General features: G+C 43.1%; 1 protein-coding gene across 5 annotated transcripts in view; it reads right to left on the bottom strand.

Moving 5' to 3' along the window:
* The window catches only part of LOC132398415 (DENN domain-containing protein 5B-like), a 288,937-nt gene that overhangs the window by 78,396 nt on the left and 189,608 nt on the right, over positions 1 to 20,933 (bottom strand). For 3 of the 5 annotated variants that reach the window (XM_059977803.1, XM_059977804.1, XM_059977807.1), the window contains 2 exons: positions 15,059 to 15,246; positions 13,660 to 13,749 (listed from right to left, as the gene is read on the bottom strand). In XM_059977803.1, the coding sequence (XP_059833786.1) occupies positions 13,660 to 13,749; positions 15,059 to 15,246 (278 nt within the window). The remainder of the gene's footprint in view (positions 1 to 13,659; positions 13,750 to 15,058; positions 15,247 to 20,933) is intronic. The other 2 variants (XM_059977805.1, XM_059977806.1) reach the window with 1 other exon arrangement.

The following is a 20,933-nucleotide window of genomic DNA, read 5'->3' as shown; positions in this document are numbered from 1 at the left end:
CAATTCAACGATATTTATGTAAAAGCTGGTAGGAACAATCAATGGTAATGCTGGGTTGCTTGATTAAGTAAGATAAAAGAGATGTCATTAAGCATCAGTTCCACTTGATTTAGAGCAGACTACACACATCAATCATAGCCTTGCTATTTTTATTGAGACAGAGGAAGGGAACACAGAGCATGTTGGAAAACTAGGGATGGAGTAAGTCAAGTTTGGAAGGTAAATATAATGGTGCTTGATAACATTTCAATCCAAGTTTGATCCAGAGCTATTTTGCTGGCTATAGGAGTGAAACTGGTACACGCAACGTGATGCCTTGAGCACATACTGAAGGATGAAAACTTACACATACAACTGCACTGAAGATGCAGCGAAGGGCATATACATAAGCTCTAACTGGCTTGAAATGCTGGCGGTGTAGTGATCTTGAAGCGAGTGGTCCGGGTTTTGAGTCTGACCGGCTCCTTGCACGTTTTCCATCCATCTGTGCTAGGCTGAGCATCAAGCGAGCAACTCAGCCTCGTAGAAAAGAGACAAAATGCTAAAGAAACGATGACGTTGGTGCCCGATGTGCACAGGGAGAGGAATAACTAACTGGCCTGAAGGATGCACACTGTATGCTGCTTTGAGTACTCACTGAAGAGCACAATCACAGTGATCCTGAAGCTCTGGACGAACTTAAGCTAATTTTGCATTAGGAGCCATGTATCTATTTTCTATCCGTCTGTAATGTATTTTGTGTTACGTGTTTATTATGGGTTATAGTAATTTGTCACGTGCGTTGGGGCAAGGCAGAAGCAAATGAATTTCAGCTACTTTTTCAAATCTCTGGGCTGTACCCTATCTTGTCCAGGTGATTTATCCTCAAGTTTCCCCAGTATCTTCTCCTTAGTGATGGCCACTACCTTCTCCTTTGACCCCGATTCTCTTAAATTTCTGCCATATTACTGGTGTTTTCCACTGTGAAGTACTTATATAAGCATTCTTTGTTGTTTACACAATTCATTATGGGTTATATTTAAGTACGTGAATGGCATACATCATTACGCCGTGACTTATGCACGTGCCTCACTTAAGGTAAAAATGAAACTAACTTACACGCATTCTGGACTCCCTTGTTTTTCTTTCAGTTAGTTTTAGAGTTACAAAACATAACAGTAGCGATGAGGAAGTTTTAAACGATCCTGAGATGACCACAGAGAGAAGTCTGAGTTTTTAAAAAATGTAGCAAGAATGGTTGAGTGAAAATAACAGTGCAGCATGTGCTTCTGTGGGAAGGGATAGAGATGGTCAAGAACAAAAAGGCAGATAATGGACAAATTCACAGGTTCATAAACAGTGAGAGCTGGGTAATAATAAACATAAATAAGAAAAAGAGCAGAAATGGCTGGCAGCATTGGAAAGATAAACATGTTCAATTGCACAAGAGATAACGGGATATTGTATACTGAGCAAATTGAGCAGTATTTTGAAGCAAATGAAGTAGCCAATGAGAAACAAGTACCAGTTTTGTTGTGTGCATTGGATTTTACTGCATACAGTTTACTTAGAAGTTTAATTGCTCCAACCAAATGAGCTGAAATGACAAACACGAGGAAATCTGCAGATGCTGGAAATTCAAGCAACACACACAAAATGCTGGTGGAACACAGCATGCCAGACAGCATCTATAGGGAGAAGCACTGTCGACATTTCGGGCCGAGACCCTTCATCAGGACTAACTGAAAGGAAAGATAATAGGAGATTTGAAAGTAGGAGGGTGAGAGGAAAATGTAAAATGATAGGAAAAGACCGGAGAGGGTGGGGTGATGCTGAAAGCCAGACAGGTGATTGGCAAAAGGGATACAGAGCTAGAGAAGGGAAAGGATCATGGGACCGGAGGCCTACGGAGAAAGAAAGGGGAGAGGAGCACCAGAGGGAGATGGAGAACAGGCAGAGTGATGGGCACAGAGAAAAAAAAACTAAACATATCAGGGATGGGGTAAGAAGGGGAGGGGCATTAACGGAAGTTAGACAAGTCAATGTTCATGCCATCAGGTTGGAGGCTTCCCAGCCGGTATATAAGGTGTTGTTCCTCCAACCTGAGTGTGGCTTTATCTTGACAGTAGAGGAGGCCATGGATAGATATATCAGAATGGGAATGGGATGTGGAATTAAAATGTGTAACCACTGGGAGATCCTGCTTTCTCCGGCGGACAGAGCGTAGGTGTTCAGCGAAACGGTCTCCCAGTCTACGTCAGGTCTGCCCACCACCCCACTCGGGACAGGGTTCCCCTTGTCCTCATATACCACTCCACCAGCCTCCGGATTCAACATATAATTCTCCGTAACTTCTGCCACCTCCAACAGGATCCCACTACCAAGCACATCTTTCCCTCCCCCCTCCTTTCTGCTTTCTGCAGGGATCACTCCCTACGCAACTCCCTTGTCCATTCATTCCCCCCCCCCACCCCCTATCCCTTCCCACCGATCTCCCTCCTGGCACTTATCCTTATAAGTAGAACAAGTGCTACACCTGCCCTTACACTTCCTCCCTCACCACCATTCGGGCCCCAAACAGTCCTTCCAGGTGAGGCGACACTTCACCTGTGAGTCGGCTGGTGTGATATACTGTGTCCCGTGCTCCCAGTGTGGCCTTTTATATATTGGTGAGACCCAACGCACTGAGCAATTGTTTAATGTGTAGAATCTTACAAGAAAGCATTCAAAAACGGCTCCTAACTAAAGCACGACTTACATTTAAATAAGCAGTTAAAACCGCTGTTTCAACAGAAACAACAGAGATGCAATTGAGTTGCAGTCAGGAATGAAAGTGAGCATGAGCAAAATTGCAACATCTAAACAGAAACCTGTCTGGCTGAGCAAGTTGTGGCAGGGGCTCACACGCACCAGACCAAATGCAGATTTAAAGGTGAAACTTGAAGAAAATGCCACAGAGTAGGACACGTACAAAGAGCATGTCAGGCAGATGAAAATAAATGGACTGCACAGGAAAGAGAAAAGGATAAACAGACAAGTTGCAATTTCAAAAAGAGCACTAATCTGCATGCTGTTGATGAAAAATCTGATTATAATGAGAGTGACACAGGACTGAATAGCCTTTAGGTTTATAGTGTGAAAACTAACAATAGGCAGACAATATGGCTTCTTCCAGAAGTGAATGGCACATTAATTATAATGCAGCTGGACACTGGCTCAGCTGTTTCAGTCATTCCTCTAAATGAGCTTGAGTGGCATTTAAAGATATGGAATTTAAGTCTGCAGGTATCCAGTTAAGAACTTATACTGCAGAAAAGATAACTCCTGTGGGAATGACAGTAATAACAATGAAATACAACAACCAACAAGCCACATTGGGTTTGTATGTTGTAAAAACAGGAGGGACAGCATGTGAGGCCATGAGTGGCTGAGCCGACTACAACCTGGTTGGAGATCCATCCATTATTTGCATGCCACATCCCCTGCAATAGAGTAAACTGAAAGTAAATTAAGAAAGGTACTGGATGTTGCCACAGCAGTGTTCAAGGATGGCATTGGAAAACTCAAGATATCAAGGGTAAGATTGTGTTAAATGACAATGTCATACCCAAGCTTTACAAAACCCATCCAGTTCCTTACATCATTTGTGACAACATAGCCAGTGAGTTAGATCACATGGGAGGTTAAAGGAATTCTTTCCAAGGTTGAGTGGAGCTCGTGGGCAACACTTGTGGCTCTACTAGCCAAAAAGAATAGGTCTGTCAGGATTTGTGGTGATTTTAAGGTCACTATTGACCTAGAACTGACAGTAGACCAATATCCTCTGCCCAGGATGAAGGGTATCTTTGCAAATCTTTCTAGAGGAAAACACTTCAGCAAAGTCATCTTAGTTGAGGCCTACCTACAGATGGGGATGGAAGACGAGTCTAAAGTATTTCTCACCATAAACACTCACAAAGGGCTTTATCAGTATAATAATTGTTTTTGGAGTAGCATCTGCACCTACACTCTGGCAGAAAGCTATGTACGAGGTGTTGCAAGGCTGCCCAGGCATCAATGTTACCTGAAAGACATCATTGTTACCAGTAAGGATGAGAAGGAACATCTCCAAAATTTCAAGACAGTGTTAAAAAGATTGGAAGATTATGGACTCATAGCATAATGCAACAAGTGTGAATTTGTAAAACCAAGCATCACCTACTTAAGTTACACCATTGATGCACAAGAATTACACTAGTGTCCTGAGAAAATTCAAGCAGTGGTGGACACCCCAAGGACAAAGGTTGTGACACAGTTGTGATCCTTTCTAAGATTTGTCAATTACTATAAAAAGTTTCTATAAACTCTGGCTACTGTGTTCTACCCCTTGATCTCGTTACTACATATCAGGAAGAAATGTCAATAGACAAAGCAGTATGAAGTGGCTTTCCGAAAGGCAAAGGAAATGATGATGTCAGACACTGTACTCACACCTTATGATCCTTATCATCCAATGAAGTTTGCTTGTGATGTCTTGCCTTATGGTACAGGTGCAGTCATGTCACATGTTATGTGGGATGAAAATGAATGCTCCATAGCCTTTGCATCAAATTGTTATGGTCCGGTCCGGAACCTGCATTCCGGGTCTTGATCCGGTCCGCAGACTCCGGGTCTTGTAGCCATCCCTCCTTTCGTCCTTGAACCCAATTAGTCACACCTATGGATCATTGTGGCTTGTTGGGGGCTCAAGGAGGTGCACCTGATGCCCATCGGCTGGCGGAGGATATAGGGGGCTCTGGGATTGAGTGGAGTTGGGGGTTGCCCTGGCTTGGAGTTCCCTTTGTTAAAGATGATTTCTTTGAGTAAGTCTGGCAGTCACTCTGGACCGAGTTCCCTTCCTATCCCTTGACTCTGTCAGGCAAATGTGGCTGGACTGCTGTTGCCCGGTGGGGGAACTCTACCCCTTTCCATCCCTTGCTGCTGACAGGTTGTGCCCTGCATCCTACCCAGGTGCTCTGTGATGTGCTCAGGCCCCCGTGTTCCTGCTGGGAGGTCAGGGCCCTGCCTAGGAGTTATGCGGCCTGACCACTGAACTCTGGGATCCCGCCTTGCCTTGCCTGAACTCCGGGATCCCGCCTTGCCTTGCCTGAACTCTAAGACTCCCCTGGAACCCCAGAATCACCTTGAACGTCACGTCCCTCACACACACCACAGTCACCACATCTTGTCTATCGTTTAAGTTGTTCCCGTCCTGCCCCTAGTACTTCAGTACCTGCGTCCTGCACTTGGGTCCAGCCTCCTGTCCCCTTATGACTCACATTCCCTTACTGAGTAAAAAAATGATTGACAGAGAGGCCTCAAATCTGGTTTGGGGTATAAAATGTTTCAGCCAGTACTTAAATGGGAGAGAGTTTAACCTCATTCCTGGTCATCAACCATTAGTGTCCATTTTCAATCCACAGAAGGGTGTTCTACTAACAGTAGCAGTTCAAACACAGAGATGGGCTCTGTTTCTTGGAGGACAGAATTACAAGATCAAATTCAAGAGGGCAACTAATCATGGAAATGCTGATGGAGAAAAGAGAAGAAAGGTGTCCAGAGCTGTCAGAACCTCTTCCTTCAGTCCCAAAATCAACTCCTAAAATCAGCATGGAGGAGGTCTCAGAACTTGAGATTTTCTTCACAGCCACAATCTCACCTGTCAAGCAGAGTGACCACCCCTCCCACCCCAACCTTGCCAGGAAAGACATTATTTCACAAGAATAAGGTTAAATATTTAGGCTTGAATTGGACAATTTAAAATTTGCTATGCTATGGATGTATTAGTTGTGTTATATAGTATACTGTGAATATAATTAAGATGCATTCTTCATTGAGTTGAGACTTGTAGCTAAGCAGGGAGGAGTGTTTTGCATTTAATATTTATGTAATATTTGAGTAATATTGTAAATATATTGTTTGATTAAGCATTCTTAGATGTGAACATAATTCATTATGGGTTACATGTAAAAGTACATGAATGGCAGATGTCATTTCGCCACTACATTATATGCACACACCTCGATTAAGGTAAAAACAAAACTAACAATCACATTCTGGACTCCCTTGTTTTCCTTTCAGTTTTTTTTCATGTCTTGGAGTCACAAAATGTAACAGGAGTACCTTCTACAAAACTGATTTACACAACTGCTCACATGAGTAACCACTGCATCATGCGTTAGATGAATACTAAACTTTGATCTGCTTTGTGTGCATACTGAGAAAGGCATCCATAAGCAAACGCTGAGTAGTACAACCTTGCAAATATACATTTGTACTGTGTTCTGATGCAGCAAAGAATGCTACTGTATACAAAATCAGTGCCACATATTATACAGTCTACCAGCACAGTAATTTAAAACTTCAAACAGTGATTGTGTTTGTGTAGTACCTGCTAGAAATATATAACCTCCCGAGCCCAAGATCTAGGAATGGCACTCATCCACACTGCTGATGTGAAGATGAATACATTTTACTCTCAATTAACCTTTGGCAGTTTAGCTTAGGCAAATCAATTGACGTTGGCTGGATCAACCTGGTCATTAAACTCAGTAGGGGTCCATGGCTATCTCAGAGGTTTTCCTGAGATAATCCCACTTAATCTGACTCTAAGATTCATAATCAGTCCAGTTTTTAAACCAATGTACAATATATGGGTGTTTATTTTATTGGGGACTATTTTGATGCTTGGCTGAGAATACTGGGGCAATTACAGTGATCCAACATTTAAACAGATGTTTAGTGACTTCTGTTCCAAATAATTTCTTCAGACAAGCAAATAACTGTACTGGCAGCACAGACTGCAGTCAATTCAGAGAGTCGCGTGGCAGCATCATCTCTGTAATAGTCATCCAGTGGGCTCACTTGCTCAAGGCAGTACACTCATGCTTCCGGATGGAGCTAAGCCAGCCTCACTGTAGAGTGTAGCACTGATCCAATTCATGTTGTACTTCCAGCATTGAATGTAGTTGTAAACTCAAGATATTGAAGATGTCCTTGTTGTCAGTATACAGTACAGGGAGTACAGTACAGTCTTCAGGGAGCACTGGGGTGAACACTGATATATGTCACTGGTTAAGTTAGCTACAATATTATCAATAAAGTAGCTGGGTGATATAAAGCAGTTAGGAAATAAATTGCTGACAACAGGAAAATCTTGGGACAAAAGCAGACAATTAAACTCCCATTCAACTCTGTCATTCTCTCTTGCTGGACAGGTGCCACAAACCTTCTGGTTTCTTGGTTGAATGAGCTTTAAAGTACAGATTTCAGTATCACTTGCTGGTAGGTTAAGAGGCAATTCACACAGCCTGCCCCTGAGTTCACTTGTAATCTGTAGGTAAAGTAAGCACTTCCAGTACAAGTTCCAAGAATCAATTGGAACTGGGAGTCCTTCCAGGCTGTTTCTTCCCAAAAAACTGCAACCTACCTCCAGCTGAGATTCATTAAGCACAGTGTAGATCGACAATTATACCAGATGCTCCTAGCTTGTGGGGCTCATTTCCAGACTGGACATAGAGTTGTAAGGAGGAAAGGTACAGCCACAGGGGTTATTATCAAAATCAGCAGGGGGAGAAAACACAGTGAGACTTTGGATGGTTGGAAATGGACATTGGAGCGAGGTGATGGATCTGCACTGGTTGGGTGCAAGGTTCAATGGCTCTGATATTACATCCAAATCCTTGTGGATGGTTGAACGTGCACAGTAGAGTCTTTCCCCCTCAATCACTTGCCACTGTGCTGAGTGAATATTGGATAAAGATTTGATTGGGGGCAAATGAGGGATGGTGATTAGGTTGGAAGAGAATCAAAATGGTGGAGGGGATCATGTAGTGTGGGGGAAAAACATTATGGGGGTGGGGTGCTTCAGCTCTGATTAAATTCTGCTTCAGTGTGGAAAGAGAAGCACTCATGGATGTATTGTGAGTGAGCATTGTACATGATATCATGTTATATGGTTTCCAGTCACCAGTGAAGCAAGCACTACATGGTAAAATTTCTAGTTCCTTGAATGGAGAAGGTGTCTTTCACAAACTCGGGACATCCCATTCACTTCGTAGCCAATTGAATATTTTAGGAATGTAACTGCAGGGAAAGCCAATTTGCGCAAAGCAAGTTCCCATAAACAGTGTGACAACAAGACCATTAGTGCTGGTAGGTGATGAACATTGGTCAATGTGCCATAGCTAAATTGCCCATTTTTCTCCAGAATAGCACTACAAAGCACATGCACAACCTGAAATCAATATATTCTTGGATGCTGCAGGAATCAAGGGATATAAATTTGTGTAGAAATGTGGCAGACATGGTCTTACTGAATGGAAACAGGCATGAGGGGCGGAATGGACTACTGAACCTTCTGTTTCATGTTGCAATCTATTAGGAGTTTCAATTAAATATCACGGCCATTCTCAGGAAGGCAAACGTTTGGCTGCCATTAGATACATCAAACCGGACATTTGCTTAACTTTTTCTAAGAACTCGGATTTTCACTTTATTTTGACACATTTATTATTTAACTCACACTAGAAAATGGGCCATGTGAGCTGTGGAAATATTCAGAAGCCTGGCAGCTGTTGAGACAGCTGCGAGTTGTTGGATGACAGATTTCTCCAAATTCAAATACTCACACCTTCTGTAACACTCATTGCCAGCTTATTTCTGCCAACCCAGTTCTGGCCAATGACTGGTGCAATGCTGGAACTTATATTTGTTCTGACACACTTTAAAGTGTCTCTTTCACTGACTCCTTCCAAGACAGGCAAGTTAAATGCAAAACATACAATTTTGGAAATTTTGGTCAGTTCCTCAAACTCACCCCACTACTGATTAAAGTCTCATTAAAAAAAAATGACTTAATCAAGTCAATTTCAAATTCAAACCCTAGTTTGTATAGGTATGTGGATGGTAGGGGTACGAAGGGCTATGGTCCCGGTGCAACCTGATAGCAGTAGGCTGTTTGAATTGTTTTGGCAGGGACTAGATGGGCCAAACATCCTGCTTCTGTGCTGTACTTTTCCTTTCAGGTCAATGGGCAAAGGCAATTAAAATGGTTTTGGCATGGACTCGATGGCCCAAAAGGTGTTTCCGTGCTGTGCTATTCTATTCTATTCTATGACTGGGTCTCTTAAAATTAAACTGGATTGGATTCGAGGCCATCACTGGTCAAATCTGTGTTCCAATGAAGTAACCAGCTGGCATTAAAACTTTAATGTGAGCAACAAGTCACCACTCTCTCCCTCTCACACACATACGCACACACACGGACAAGAATCCAATATCTCCGATTGAGCAAAATCAGAACTCCTGATATGCAGATGTCTGTTCAGGGTCTGGGCTTATTTACAATCTTCCCATTCTGTCAAATGCATTTCCTTCTTCACACAATAGTGCGGTGCTTACAGAAATACAGTATTGTGGATGCCATTCAGCCCTTCAAGCTTCTTCTGCTATTCAAATTGGTTATAAACAAAATAACAGAACTCTACTCACCCATCTTCGATTCTGTAACTCTTAGCCCATTTGCCTTATAAAAACGTATTAGCTTCTAGTCACACAGCTTCAATTTATATTCTGCCTCACTCTAATTTTGGGATGAAGTTCTGTAAGTACTGTCTTCAGAATCACCAAAGATTCTTGTCAATTTCTATAGATGCATGATAGAGAACATTCTGACCGGCTATATCACAGTTTGGAGGCTCCCAGTTACAGGTTTTCAAGATGCTGAAGAGGGTTATAAACTTAGCCAGCTCCATCACAGGCACAACCCTTCCCTCCATTGAGGACACCTTCAAGAGGCGGTGCCTCAAGAAAATTAAGATCATTGAGTACCCTCACCATCTGCAACATGCCCTCGCCTTGTGGCGGAGGAGGTACAGGACCTACACTCAATGATTCAGGAACAGCTTCTTCCACTCCATCATCAAATTCTTGAACACTCTCTAAACACTATCTCATTGTTTCTTTTCTTCCCCTATTTATTTATTTTGTAATTTATTGTAATTTTATAGCTGTACACTGTACTACCGCTGCAAAACAACAGATTTCACATCCTGTAGTACAGTGATAATAAACATGTTTCTGATACATGTTCTAAAGTTTCAGATTGTACTGTCTATGTTTGGAGAGTTGACAATCTCAAGGCTGGGGTCAGTTGAATCATTATGTTAAAAAAACCTCTCCATGCTCCTGAATACAGCTCTGGGAGCTGGCACAATCATATTTCAGTCCTTTTGGACTTCAAATGAGGAGATGAAAAAGCCGACAGTTTGGAGGTGAGCATTGACTATCTTGATAACTCTCTTTTGAGCCTTTTGAATGTTTACCAACAGTTACTTAAGTGTATGGAACCTCTTCCAATTCACTTCAATTGCACAGAATTCCAGTTGGTCAAAACTTTCTATATTGAGAACACAGAACTTGCTACCACAAGGAAGAGTTAATAGGAATGCTATGAATGGAGTGAGAACCTGAATACATGAGTGCAAAAGAACCCCTGATAAAGTCAAGGAAAATTAAATGGGAATAGGGTTATGTACAGCATAAATGTATGCATTGCCGATGGTGCTAAATGGTTACTTTCAGAGCTGTATAGAGTACTTAAGCACATTTTTCACCAAGGCAGATGACACGACTTTTGACGGTCCAGCAATGTTTGAAGAACCTACTCCACCCCAACCCCATACTGACTCAGAAAGAGTCACAGAATCATCCAGCTTGGAAAAGGCCCTTTAGCTTCAGCTCCGTCAAGCAAAATGCCCATCCAAGGTTGTCCCTGTAGGCTGGTGTCCGTCCCTTAGCCTACTAGGCCTTTCTGATCCATGTGGATGTCCAACAGTTGATTTGAAAGAACTTGCCTCAATCACTTCCTCCGTCAACTCATTCCACATACCTACCACCTTTAGGGTATAAAAATATTGCCCCTCAAGTTCCTCTTAAATTTTTCCCCTTTCACCACAAACCTAACCCTCGAATTTATTCTCCAACCTTATAAAAACTGTTGAGTGCTTATGTCCCTTAGATTTTATACCCCTCAATAAAATTAAAGCTTAGTTGGACACACTAACAAACTGCTTTATAAGGCTATCACCAGCTTTGGGAATTACAGAAAATGCTCACAAAAGAAATAACTTTTGGAACATTGAACTCATTCACATCCTGCTGCTGTCTGTAAGGAGTTTGTATGTTCTTCCTGTGATCGTGAGGGTTTCCTCCAGGTGTTCCAGTTTCCTCCCACAGTCCAAAGACATTCAGTTGATAGGTTAGCTGGTTATTGTAAGTTGTCCCATGATTAGGCTAGGAGTAAATCAGGAGTTGCTGGGCATTGCAGCTTGTAAGGCCAGAAGATCCTATTCTGTGCCAGATCTCAATAAAAAAAATAAATTCCTCATAGAAAATGAGCAGAAAGGAACCCAATTAGAAATAGGCTCAAAAAGTCAAACAATATATTTTTACATATGGCCCTCAATTCTTTATCAACCAGCCTGAAGTTCCCCGATGGTTGTTGTGACAGGTCTAGTATGGTAGTGCAGTGGGTAGTGCTTATCGCTCTCACTTTCAGCTTCCACTGCTGGCTAGCAGTCTCGCGAAAAGGAGAGCTGAATGTGTAAGTCCCTCCCTGCCTGTACGTAGCCCCTCCAACAGCAAGCCTCATGTAGTGCCTCCTCGTTGGCAACACACAGAAACCGAACTCCTTTGGGACTCAGGCTGAACTACACTGGTGAGGCCAAGAGGGGGAGCTTGACAACTGGTCATCTCAGGATCTCCATACCTTCTGCCTAGGCTTGAAATGATGAGAATGACCACCCATTGTCCTTCAAGACAGATGTCAACCAATGCCATCACATTAAATGTTCACTTTCCAATAAACAGAAAGTCAACAGACATCATTAGACACATGATTGACAACTTCATTAGCATTTTAGGAGTTAAAAAGTTCACTTTGCAAAGTGTAGCGCAAGGTTTTGGTTAAATTACTTGGTAATGAAGCAATAAGTGCCCTTCTTCTATTATTTGGTTGGTGAGTGCAACTGACATGTAAGTGTATTTGGTAGTCAGAGGCTCAGAGGAAACGCAAGCTCGAGCTACCTCCACTTCCACTGCAGCACCTACCCTCATGTGTCCCACATGTGGGCGAGCTTTCAGTGCCCGGATTGGCCTCACCAGTCACCTCCAGACCCACAGTCACAAACCTGACAGAAGTTGTGGTCATCTTTGACTCCGAAGGACGAACAACAACAACAACAAGAGAAGGTAAATTTGCATGAAATGACATTTTATCGTGTCCTTGGGACACCTCAGTTTGGTTCAATGACTTGCCAATGATTTGCTGTTTTGAGGCATTGTCATTACAGGAAAAGCATAACTATCAGCAAACATAGGAATAAGATCATTGGTATTTGGTGGCGGTGAGGGAAGAATGCTGGCCAAGCCACCTGGAAAAACATGGACCAGCATCACAAAAATCTTTGACGTCCAACAAAGATGCCATGGGATCCTCAGCATAACATCATACTCTGATAGTCCAGAATGCTTGAAAACATTGTGGTGCCAGACTTGTCGATTTTCCATATTGTTGGATGATGACCTGACGTAAACTTGACTCATTTATTTTAACTTCACACTTTATTCTACAAAACTTTCCAGAAAACCTGTTCAGTTTAAAGAGAACACAGAAACTGGGGCTCAGCTGAGTCAAGGGGGGCAAATCACACATCACTTGATGAGCCAGATGTAGGTTCCCAGGCTCATTGAATCTATACCATACTGTGTACTCTACATTACAATGCTACAAGGCAATCAATACTACTTAAACACTTCACACATCAGTTCCAAACTGGTCAGTCAAAGACATGCTAAATAGTTCTCAACAACCTGAGAATTTTGTCAAGTGGCATTGAGCAGTGGCATTGGATAGAGTTAACTCATTAGTTTGGCAGGTACTGGCAAAGCTTTTACAGTATTGTTCAAGTGTAATAAGCACATTACCTACTAGGAAATCATTGAATCTCAGAATTGTGGGTGATGTGCCAGGTGAGTGCTCCAAAAGAGCAGTTATACTGAATTTAAGACTCTGTGCCCACCAACAACCTTTGAATCAAGTCTCATTATTTACTAACTTGTGCAGATGTCCAGGTAGAAAGTTTGGAAGCTGCATCATCAAACTGGGCTTTGTCCGAATCAACCCTGAAAATTGGAATTGCTGTAGAGTTTTTAAACACATTCCAGCCTCATCAATTAGTTCATATTGATTAGAACCTAATTCCCATTATAGCCTTTGATCCACATCCCTACTGAAAGATCCACTTAATCAAGACTGGAGAATTTTGATGGTTTTTTTTTGTTTCAAGTTTGGTTGAGAGGTGGGACACGCATGTTCTGGGTTCCTGTCACACAAGCAAAGTTAGGGCTACCAAGTTAAGAACTACAGCATGTGACCAAGTTTTCACTCTATATTGGCATCTTTCAGCACAGAAGCTTCCAGAATCTCTCTGCCTCTTTAGAGAAAGATGCTAAGAAATGCTGCTTTTCTCAATGCAGTTTATTTAAATAAAAGTACCTGCTGAGCATTTCCAGCATTCCCTGCTTATATAACCCTTATATGTTTAAATTACCAACTATCCTCCAGTATCTTAGAGAGCAAATGACACAATTTCCACTAACCTTTGAGTTAAAAGAGTACCCACTTTGATGAGGATGATGTACGGAGATCGTGAATGCTTCTCTTCCTTGTACAAGTGAGGGGATGTTGACCTGTCCCAATTATAATTGTAAAGGTGAAGGTGGCAATTTTCCTTATTCAGTTCTTACACTGTATAGGAAACCCTTAAAATGGCTGCCAATAACTTGTCCACAGAAAACATATTTACATCACTTTGCCGCCCACAAGATGTTTGTGTGGGGAAGACACTGTTGTGTTTGAGAATAGAGTTTCAGGTTTGCTGAGGATAAAATATAGTTTGGCATAGGGGATTGTGAGAAGGACACACAGAGATGTCAAACAGCTGGGGTTAAGAGAAAGGGCAGAAAAATGAGGTCCAAACTCTTCTGATAGAGGAAAAAATAGTGTTGTACTTTTTGAAATGTTGAGAGATTGAAAGATGTTGGTGTTTTGAGAATCCTGGGTGTCCTTGCACACAAGTCACTCAGATTTAATGTGAATATGCGGGAATAAGAAATAATTAGGATGACCAAAACTTTGCTGGGCTTTTTGGAAGAGTTCTGTATATGAGCAAAGATGTCTTGCTCCAATCATGACAACACAACAAGAGTGCACACAGAACATTATTTACTGGTTTGGCCTTGTCCTTCTAAAGAAGAATATATTTGAGATAGAGTGAATGAAACCACAGCACTCCAGATTTATTCCTGGTTTGAAAGTATGCGGGGGGGGGGGGGGGGGGGCAGGGGAATGGTCCCAAAGAAGCTGAATGAAATCGGACCTCAACTCTCTAAAGTTTAGAAGAGGCAGCACTAGTGAAGCGTACAAAAAGACAAAAGCAGCATGGCAGGGTGGATTCAGAATGATATCTCCTTGGCAACAGGATTCCAGTCTTAAAGGGGTCAACGACTCAGGACAGAAATGGGACGAAATATTTCACCCAGATGGTTCACGTCTTTCGAATTCTCCATACAAGAGGGCTGTGGAGACTCAGTCACTGAGTATAATCAAGATGGAGATGGATAGTTTTCTGGATATTAAGAGGATCGAGGAATATAGGTTTAATGCAGGAAACGGCACAGAGTTAAATGAAGAGCCACAAACTTATAGAACAATAGAAGGACGAAATGGCCTACACCCACTTCCATTCTGAGTTATTGCAATGATTAGCTCAGCATTACAAACTGGCGGTGGGCACTTAACAGACTGGAGCTTACAGCATATTTGTAAATCAGGAGGCTCCTTGGTTTGTCACAACATTCATTCTGCTGATTATTCATTGCAGTCAGCCCAAATCAACAATCTCTTCGACCCTCACTAACCACCCTTCTTGCGGCACTTAAGCTGAGTGTGTTTTCTTCGCTCACCCACACGCACGTGGAGCGAAACTCAGACTCTTACCTCCTGCGCCAGCTCCAACTTGGACCGGTCATTGGGCTCCTTAGACTGCAGGCCCATCAGGTAGGGGACTGGAGCATCGAGAAAGTGCAGTAGTGAGGCTGGGAGAATGGGTACATAGACGTGTTGCCACTGGAAAGGGAAGAGGAGAGCTGTGATTCCCTCAGCCACCGTCATGAGCCGTTGGTAGTCTGAAAGCAAACATCATGTGTTTATTTGTTGCCAGACCAGTACACAAGATGGAGTTTAAAAACTGATATAAAGCTTAAAATGTTCTCCCAAGAGGTATTAGCCTTCATTTTTCAAATAGTGTATGAACATACTCTTGTGAAACCATTTAAGAATAGAGTTATTTATACAAATGAAGTCAACACATTATGGACTGTGCTCAGGAGTACAAACAGACAAAGCCTTTGGTTTATGTCCTGATTAAGTGTCACGGTCCGAAACGTTTACTCTTCACTCCTTTCCATAGATGCTGCCTGACCTGCAGAGTTCGTCCACCATTTTGTGTGTGTTACTCTGGATTTCTAGTCATCTGCAGAATCTCTTGCTTTGGTTTTGATGAATGGAGAGGGTGTATGATTCTCACAGCAATGGAAAAGCACAGCATTTGACTTTGTATAGTGCCCCTGACTGCAGGCAACTACATTTGCAAAATGATAATAATTGATCAAATTAAAAGTTACTGCTTGCATTGTAAATCTCATTGGTCTTATCTAGCAACAAAGCACCACAATAAAAGTTGATGTTCTGCACGTAATCCAGGCATACTATGGGAATTTTAGGGTAGGCCTCGGCCCAAAACGTTGACTGTATTTTTTTTCCATGGATGCTGCCTAGCTTGCTAAGTTCCTCCAGCATTTTGTTGTGTGTTGCCAGGAATTTTAGGGTATTTGTTCTGCAGAAAATTGAAAACCCCGTGTCACAATAGTTTGTTGCTTTTATTTTGCGCTAAACTTAATTTAAAGAGGAATAAAACAATGATGAGCAGTTCAGAAATTTACCGGAATAGGTAGCCTGTCTTCTGGGGAAAGAATGACAAGCTAAGCTTGTATCAATAGAGGTTTAGAAGTGAGAAAAGATTCCATTAAAACTTACATTATTCTAATGACTCTTTACAAGGTGGATGAGGGGGTTGTTTTCTCTAGCAGGAGAAATTCGAAATAGGGAGCCGCTACTGGAAAAATAAGAGTTGCCCAGTTAGGGTAAAGGCATGGCCGAGTTTCATTCCTCAGAGGCTTACAAGCTTTTGAACTCTGCTTCCATTATAACACTCAGTGGCCACTCAGTATGTTCGTGGTCTTCTGTTGCTGTAGTCCATCCACTTCAAGGTTTAACATGTTGTGCATTCAGGGATGCTCTTCCACACACCACTGTTGTAATGCATGGTTACTTGAGTTACTCTCATCTTCTCTTCAGCTTGAGTCAGCCTGGCCATACACCTTCCTACCTTTCTCATTAACAAGGCATTTTTATCCATTGGACTGCCACTCAACTGATTTTTTTTTTGTTATTCAGATCAGTCTCTGTAAACACCAAATGCTGTCCTAGTGAAAATCCCAGGTGATCAGCAGTTTCTGAGATACTCAAACCACCCTGTCTGGCACCAATTATCACTGTATGGTCAAATCACTTACTTACAGTAGATCAAATTTCTTCTCCATTTTGATGTTTGGTCTTGACTGTATCTGAACGGTTTTATGCATTGAATTGCTGCCACATGATTGGTGAATCATAAATTTGCATTAATAAGTAGGCACACACTTAAAAATTAGCCAGTGTATTTGAAGAGTCTGAATATCGTTAAATTGTAAGTAGATAGATAGTACAAGCCCAGAGCCATCAAATGTTCTTTATACATTAACCTTTTGATTCCTAGGATCTTTCTTGTAAACCTCTTCTGGACCTTCTCCAATGCCAGCACATCCTTTCTTAGAAAATAGTGCCCAAAACTACTCAATACACCAACTGCTATATGACTAATGCCTGATAAACCTCAGCATTCCATCCTTGCCTTTCTATTCTAATTCTCTTGAAATGAATGCTAACATTACACTTGCCTTCCTTACTACTGACTCACCCTGCAAGTTAACCTTTAGGAAATCCTTTATTAGGACTCCCAGATTTCTTAATTTGGTCGCTGTTTAGAAAACAGTCTGCATCCTTATTCCATCTACCAGACTGCATGGCCATACACTTCCCAACACTGTGTTCCATCTACCACTTCTTTGCCTTTTCTCCTTATCTGTCCAAGTCCTTCTGCAGACTCCCTGCTTTCTCAGCATTACCTGTCCCTCCATCTATCTTAGTATTGTTCACAAACTTGGCCACATCCAGATCATTCCCATATAACAGGAAAAGTACTGACTCCTGTTGAACACCACTGGTAACCAAACGCCCCCTTTATTCCCACCCTTGGACTTTGGCCAGTCAATCAAACTTCTGTCCATGCTAGTATCTTTCCTGTAATACCACACTTAGTAGGCTTGTGCACAGAACCCGTTAAAAGCTTTCTGCAAATCCAAGTGAACAACATCTACTGATTCTCCTTTGTCTATCCCACCTGTCATTTCCCCAAAGAATGCCAATGGATTTGTCAGGCAAGATTTCCCCTAAAAGACACCATGCTGACTTCAGCCTATTTTATCATGTGTCTCCAAATACTCTGAAACCTTGTCCTTAACATCTTGCCAACCACTGAAGGCAAGCTAACTGGCCTATAATTTCCTATCTTTTGCCTCCCTCACATTTTAAAGAGGGAGTGGCATTTACTGGGTGTGGGGCTAAAGGAAGCCTCATCCTTAATAATAAACTATAACATGTTGCCAACCACACAAGTCAAGCTAACCAGCCTTCTTAAGGAGTGGAGTGCCATTTTCTGAGTGCAGGGTGAAGGAAATTACAGACAGAGAAAGGGTGAGAAATCCATGGGAGTACTTGAGAGTAAATGAGAGAATTTTTTAATCAAAGGATTTTTGAAATAGCAGCTATAGTTAGTTACATGGGGAATTGGACCTAGTAGGATTTAGAGTAGTGGCACTTGGGTTTTGAATGAGATTATTTAGGGAGAGCCCATTGAGCAGAGCAATGGAAAAATCTACTCTGCAACCAACAAAGTGATGAGTAGGCCCAAAGCAGCAGAGTTGGCAAAAATGGTGTGGTATTTGAATATAAATCTATCACCTTATTGAGGTGGCACTCTTCCAATTAGACAACAATGGTCAATCAATTCTGGGCTCACTGGGGTAAAAGATGCACCTACATTTCTGAAATTCAGCTCCACTGGTTTTATTACCAGGCAGCCAGAGTTACCTACTGGCCAGATTGGCTGATCTCAGAACACTTCCCTCCCTGAGAAGCATCAGTGAAGCAGGCTTCTTGGAAATAACTAAGCCCATGGTAGCTTTTAATAGTACTATAAGACCAGAAGTCCACAAGACATAGGAGCAGAATTAGGCCATTTTGCCCATCAAGTCTGCTCCGCCATTCATCATGGCAGATCCCCGATCCCACTCAACCCCATACACCTGCCTTCTCACCATATCTTTTGACACTCTGACCGCTCAGGAAATGATCAACACGAACCATGAACATAGTTCTGGGTTATTCACTCGAATTAATCTAAACTCCCCAACTGCCATGATAGATTCGAACCTCGTCTGCACGATGGTTAGTTTAGTCCTTAGCATTTCCAGCTCTGTAGCAACACTGAAACTTGTAACACGGTTAATGTGATAGGTTCATTTACTTTCTCCAACCGCTTGCACCATCCCACTGACAGTGATGTGAGCAAGTCTGCTTCTACAGCAATGTCGTCAACAGAACCTACTAAAGTTTTAATTTCAGAGACTTCTGGGTGGCCTGATGGAAGTACACAGAGTGCTGCCAGGAGAGGTGGAAGAAACGGATACAATGGCACCGTTTAAGAGGAATTTAGACAATCAGATGGACAGGCAGGTGTCTGCACACAGACGATGGTTGGCAAAGGGGATGAATTTGATTGGCAGTGCGAATACTGTGCAATGGAGGGCCTGTTCCTGGGCTGTACTGTTCTAACTTCTACATCCTGAGTTCTATGCTCATGACAGGGATGCCTAAGCAATGAAGGGCACAGGTTTAAGCTACAAAGGAAGGGATCTTTAAATAAAAAATGTTTTCACCTGAGAATGGTTGGAATCTGGCACGCAGTGCTTAAGAAGGTACTGGGAAGTGGGTACTGGGAACATTTAAGAGGCACCTGGGTAAGCAGTTGAATCATAAAGCTGTGGACCAAGGAGGATGTATTGATAAGTATTTTGTGGTCCGTACAGACATAGTGGATTGAAGGCCCTGTTCTGTACGCTACGAACATGAATGTAGCTCTGCCTTTCAGAGAGCTGGGCCATGTAATCTGACACAGCTCAATTTGCTCGACGATGCCCATCATTGGGGAGTAGACAAACTATGGCTTAGCACAGATTAAAGCAAAAAAAAACTTTCAGCTATCTCTGTCTCCACCTGACTCTGTCTGTTATTCATTATTTAAGCCGGATAGCGTTTCACTCAAATGTTCGAATCCAACGACAGGGCCAAGCCTCGTGAATTATTCCAGAATCTCAACTATCTGTCTCGGAGCTTTGATGCAAGCTACATGCAAGTTCATTATAAGGAACCATGCTTGGTTGTCAAGACGACTCTTACAACAGCTCCGGACTCCCTGTTGCCCTGGAGATGAAATCAGGAGGCTGCCTGCACTTTGAAGTTTCATGCCACAGATCTATTACTGTTGCCAGCGTTTGATTTAAATTTAATCCATTTGCTCCTCCAAAATCTTAAAATCATTTATTAAATATTCCATATTCTTGAATACATTTAAAGTAAGGATGATGATCCCATACTTCCCATAAATATTTTCTTTCCCCATCCTGAGATGAAGTTCCAAGTACACTCACGCGTGAGGGTTTCTCCTCAACTTAGCTTGTTTAGTAAATGATTTCATTGTGGAACACACAGCATACATACTGGCTCGACAACAACACAGGCTGTGATAAATGATAATGCATAACCCAAGCAGTTTCCTCCCTCTCTCATCACCCCTCCGTGTCTCTGTCTCTCCCCCCTTTTCCTTCCCCCTCTTTCCCTATCCCTACCCTCCCTCTCCTACTCTTCCCCACCTCTCTGCCCCACACTCCCTACTCTCCCCCACTGCCCCACATTCCCCACACCCTCTCCCACACTCCCCACTCTCTGCCCCACACTCCCCACTCTCTCCCCCACACTGCCCACTCTCTCTCCCCCACATTCCCCACTCTCTCCCCCACACTCCCCACTCTCCCCCACACTCCCCACTCTCTCCCCCACACTCCCCACTCTCTCCCCCACACCCCACTCTCTCCCCCACACTGCCCACTCTCTCCCCCACACCCCACTCTCTCTCCCCACACTGCCCACCTCTCTCCCCCACACTCCCCACTCTCTCCCCCACACTCCCCACTCTCTCCCCACACCCCACTCTCTCCCCCACACTGCCCACTCTCTCCCCCACATACCCCACTCTCTCTCCCCACACTGCCCACCTCTCTGCCCCACACTCCCCACTCTCTCCCCCACACTCCCCACTCTCTCCCCCACACTCCCCACTCTCTCCCCCACACCCCACTCTCTCCCCCACACTCCCCACTCTCTCCCCCACATTCCCCACTCTCTCCCCCACACTGCCCACTCTCTCTCCCCCACATTCCCCACTCTCTCTCCCCACACTGCCCACTCTCTCTCCCCCACATTCCCCACTCTCTCTCCCCACACTGCTCCACATTCCCCACTCCCTCCCCCACACTCCCACTCTCTCTGCCCCACTGCTCCCCCTCTCCCCCACTTTACCTCACTCTCTGCACAT

This window comes from Hypanus sabinus, chromosome 8, assembly GCF_030144855.1.
Source record: "Hypanus sabinus isolate sHypSab1 chromosome 8, sHypSab1.hap1, whole genome shotgun sequence".
Lineage (NCBI taxonomy): Eukaryota > Metazoa > Chordata > Chondrichthyes > Myliobatiformes > Dasyatidae > Hypanus > Hypanus sabinus.
The sequence above is the reverse complement of the archived record's forward strand: the minus strand, read 5'-3'. Positions and strand labels throughout refer to the sequence as shown.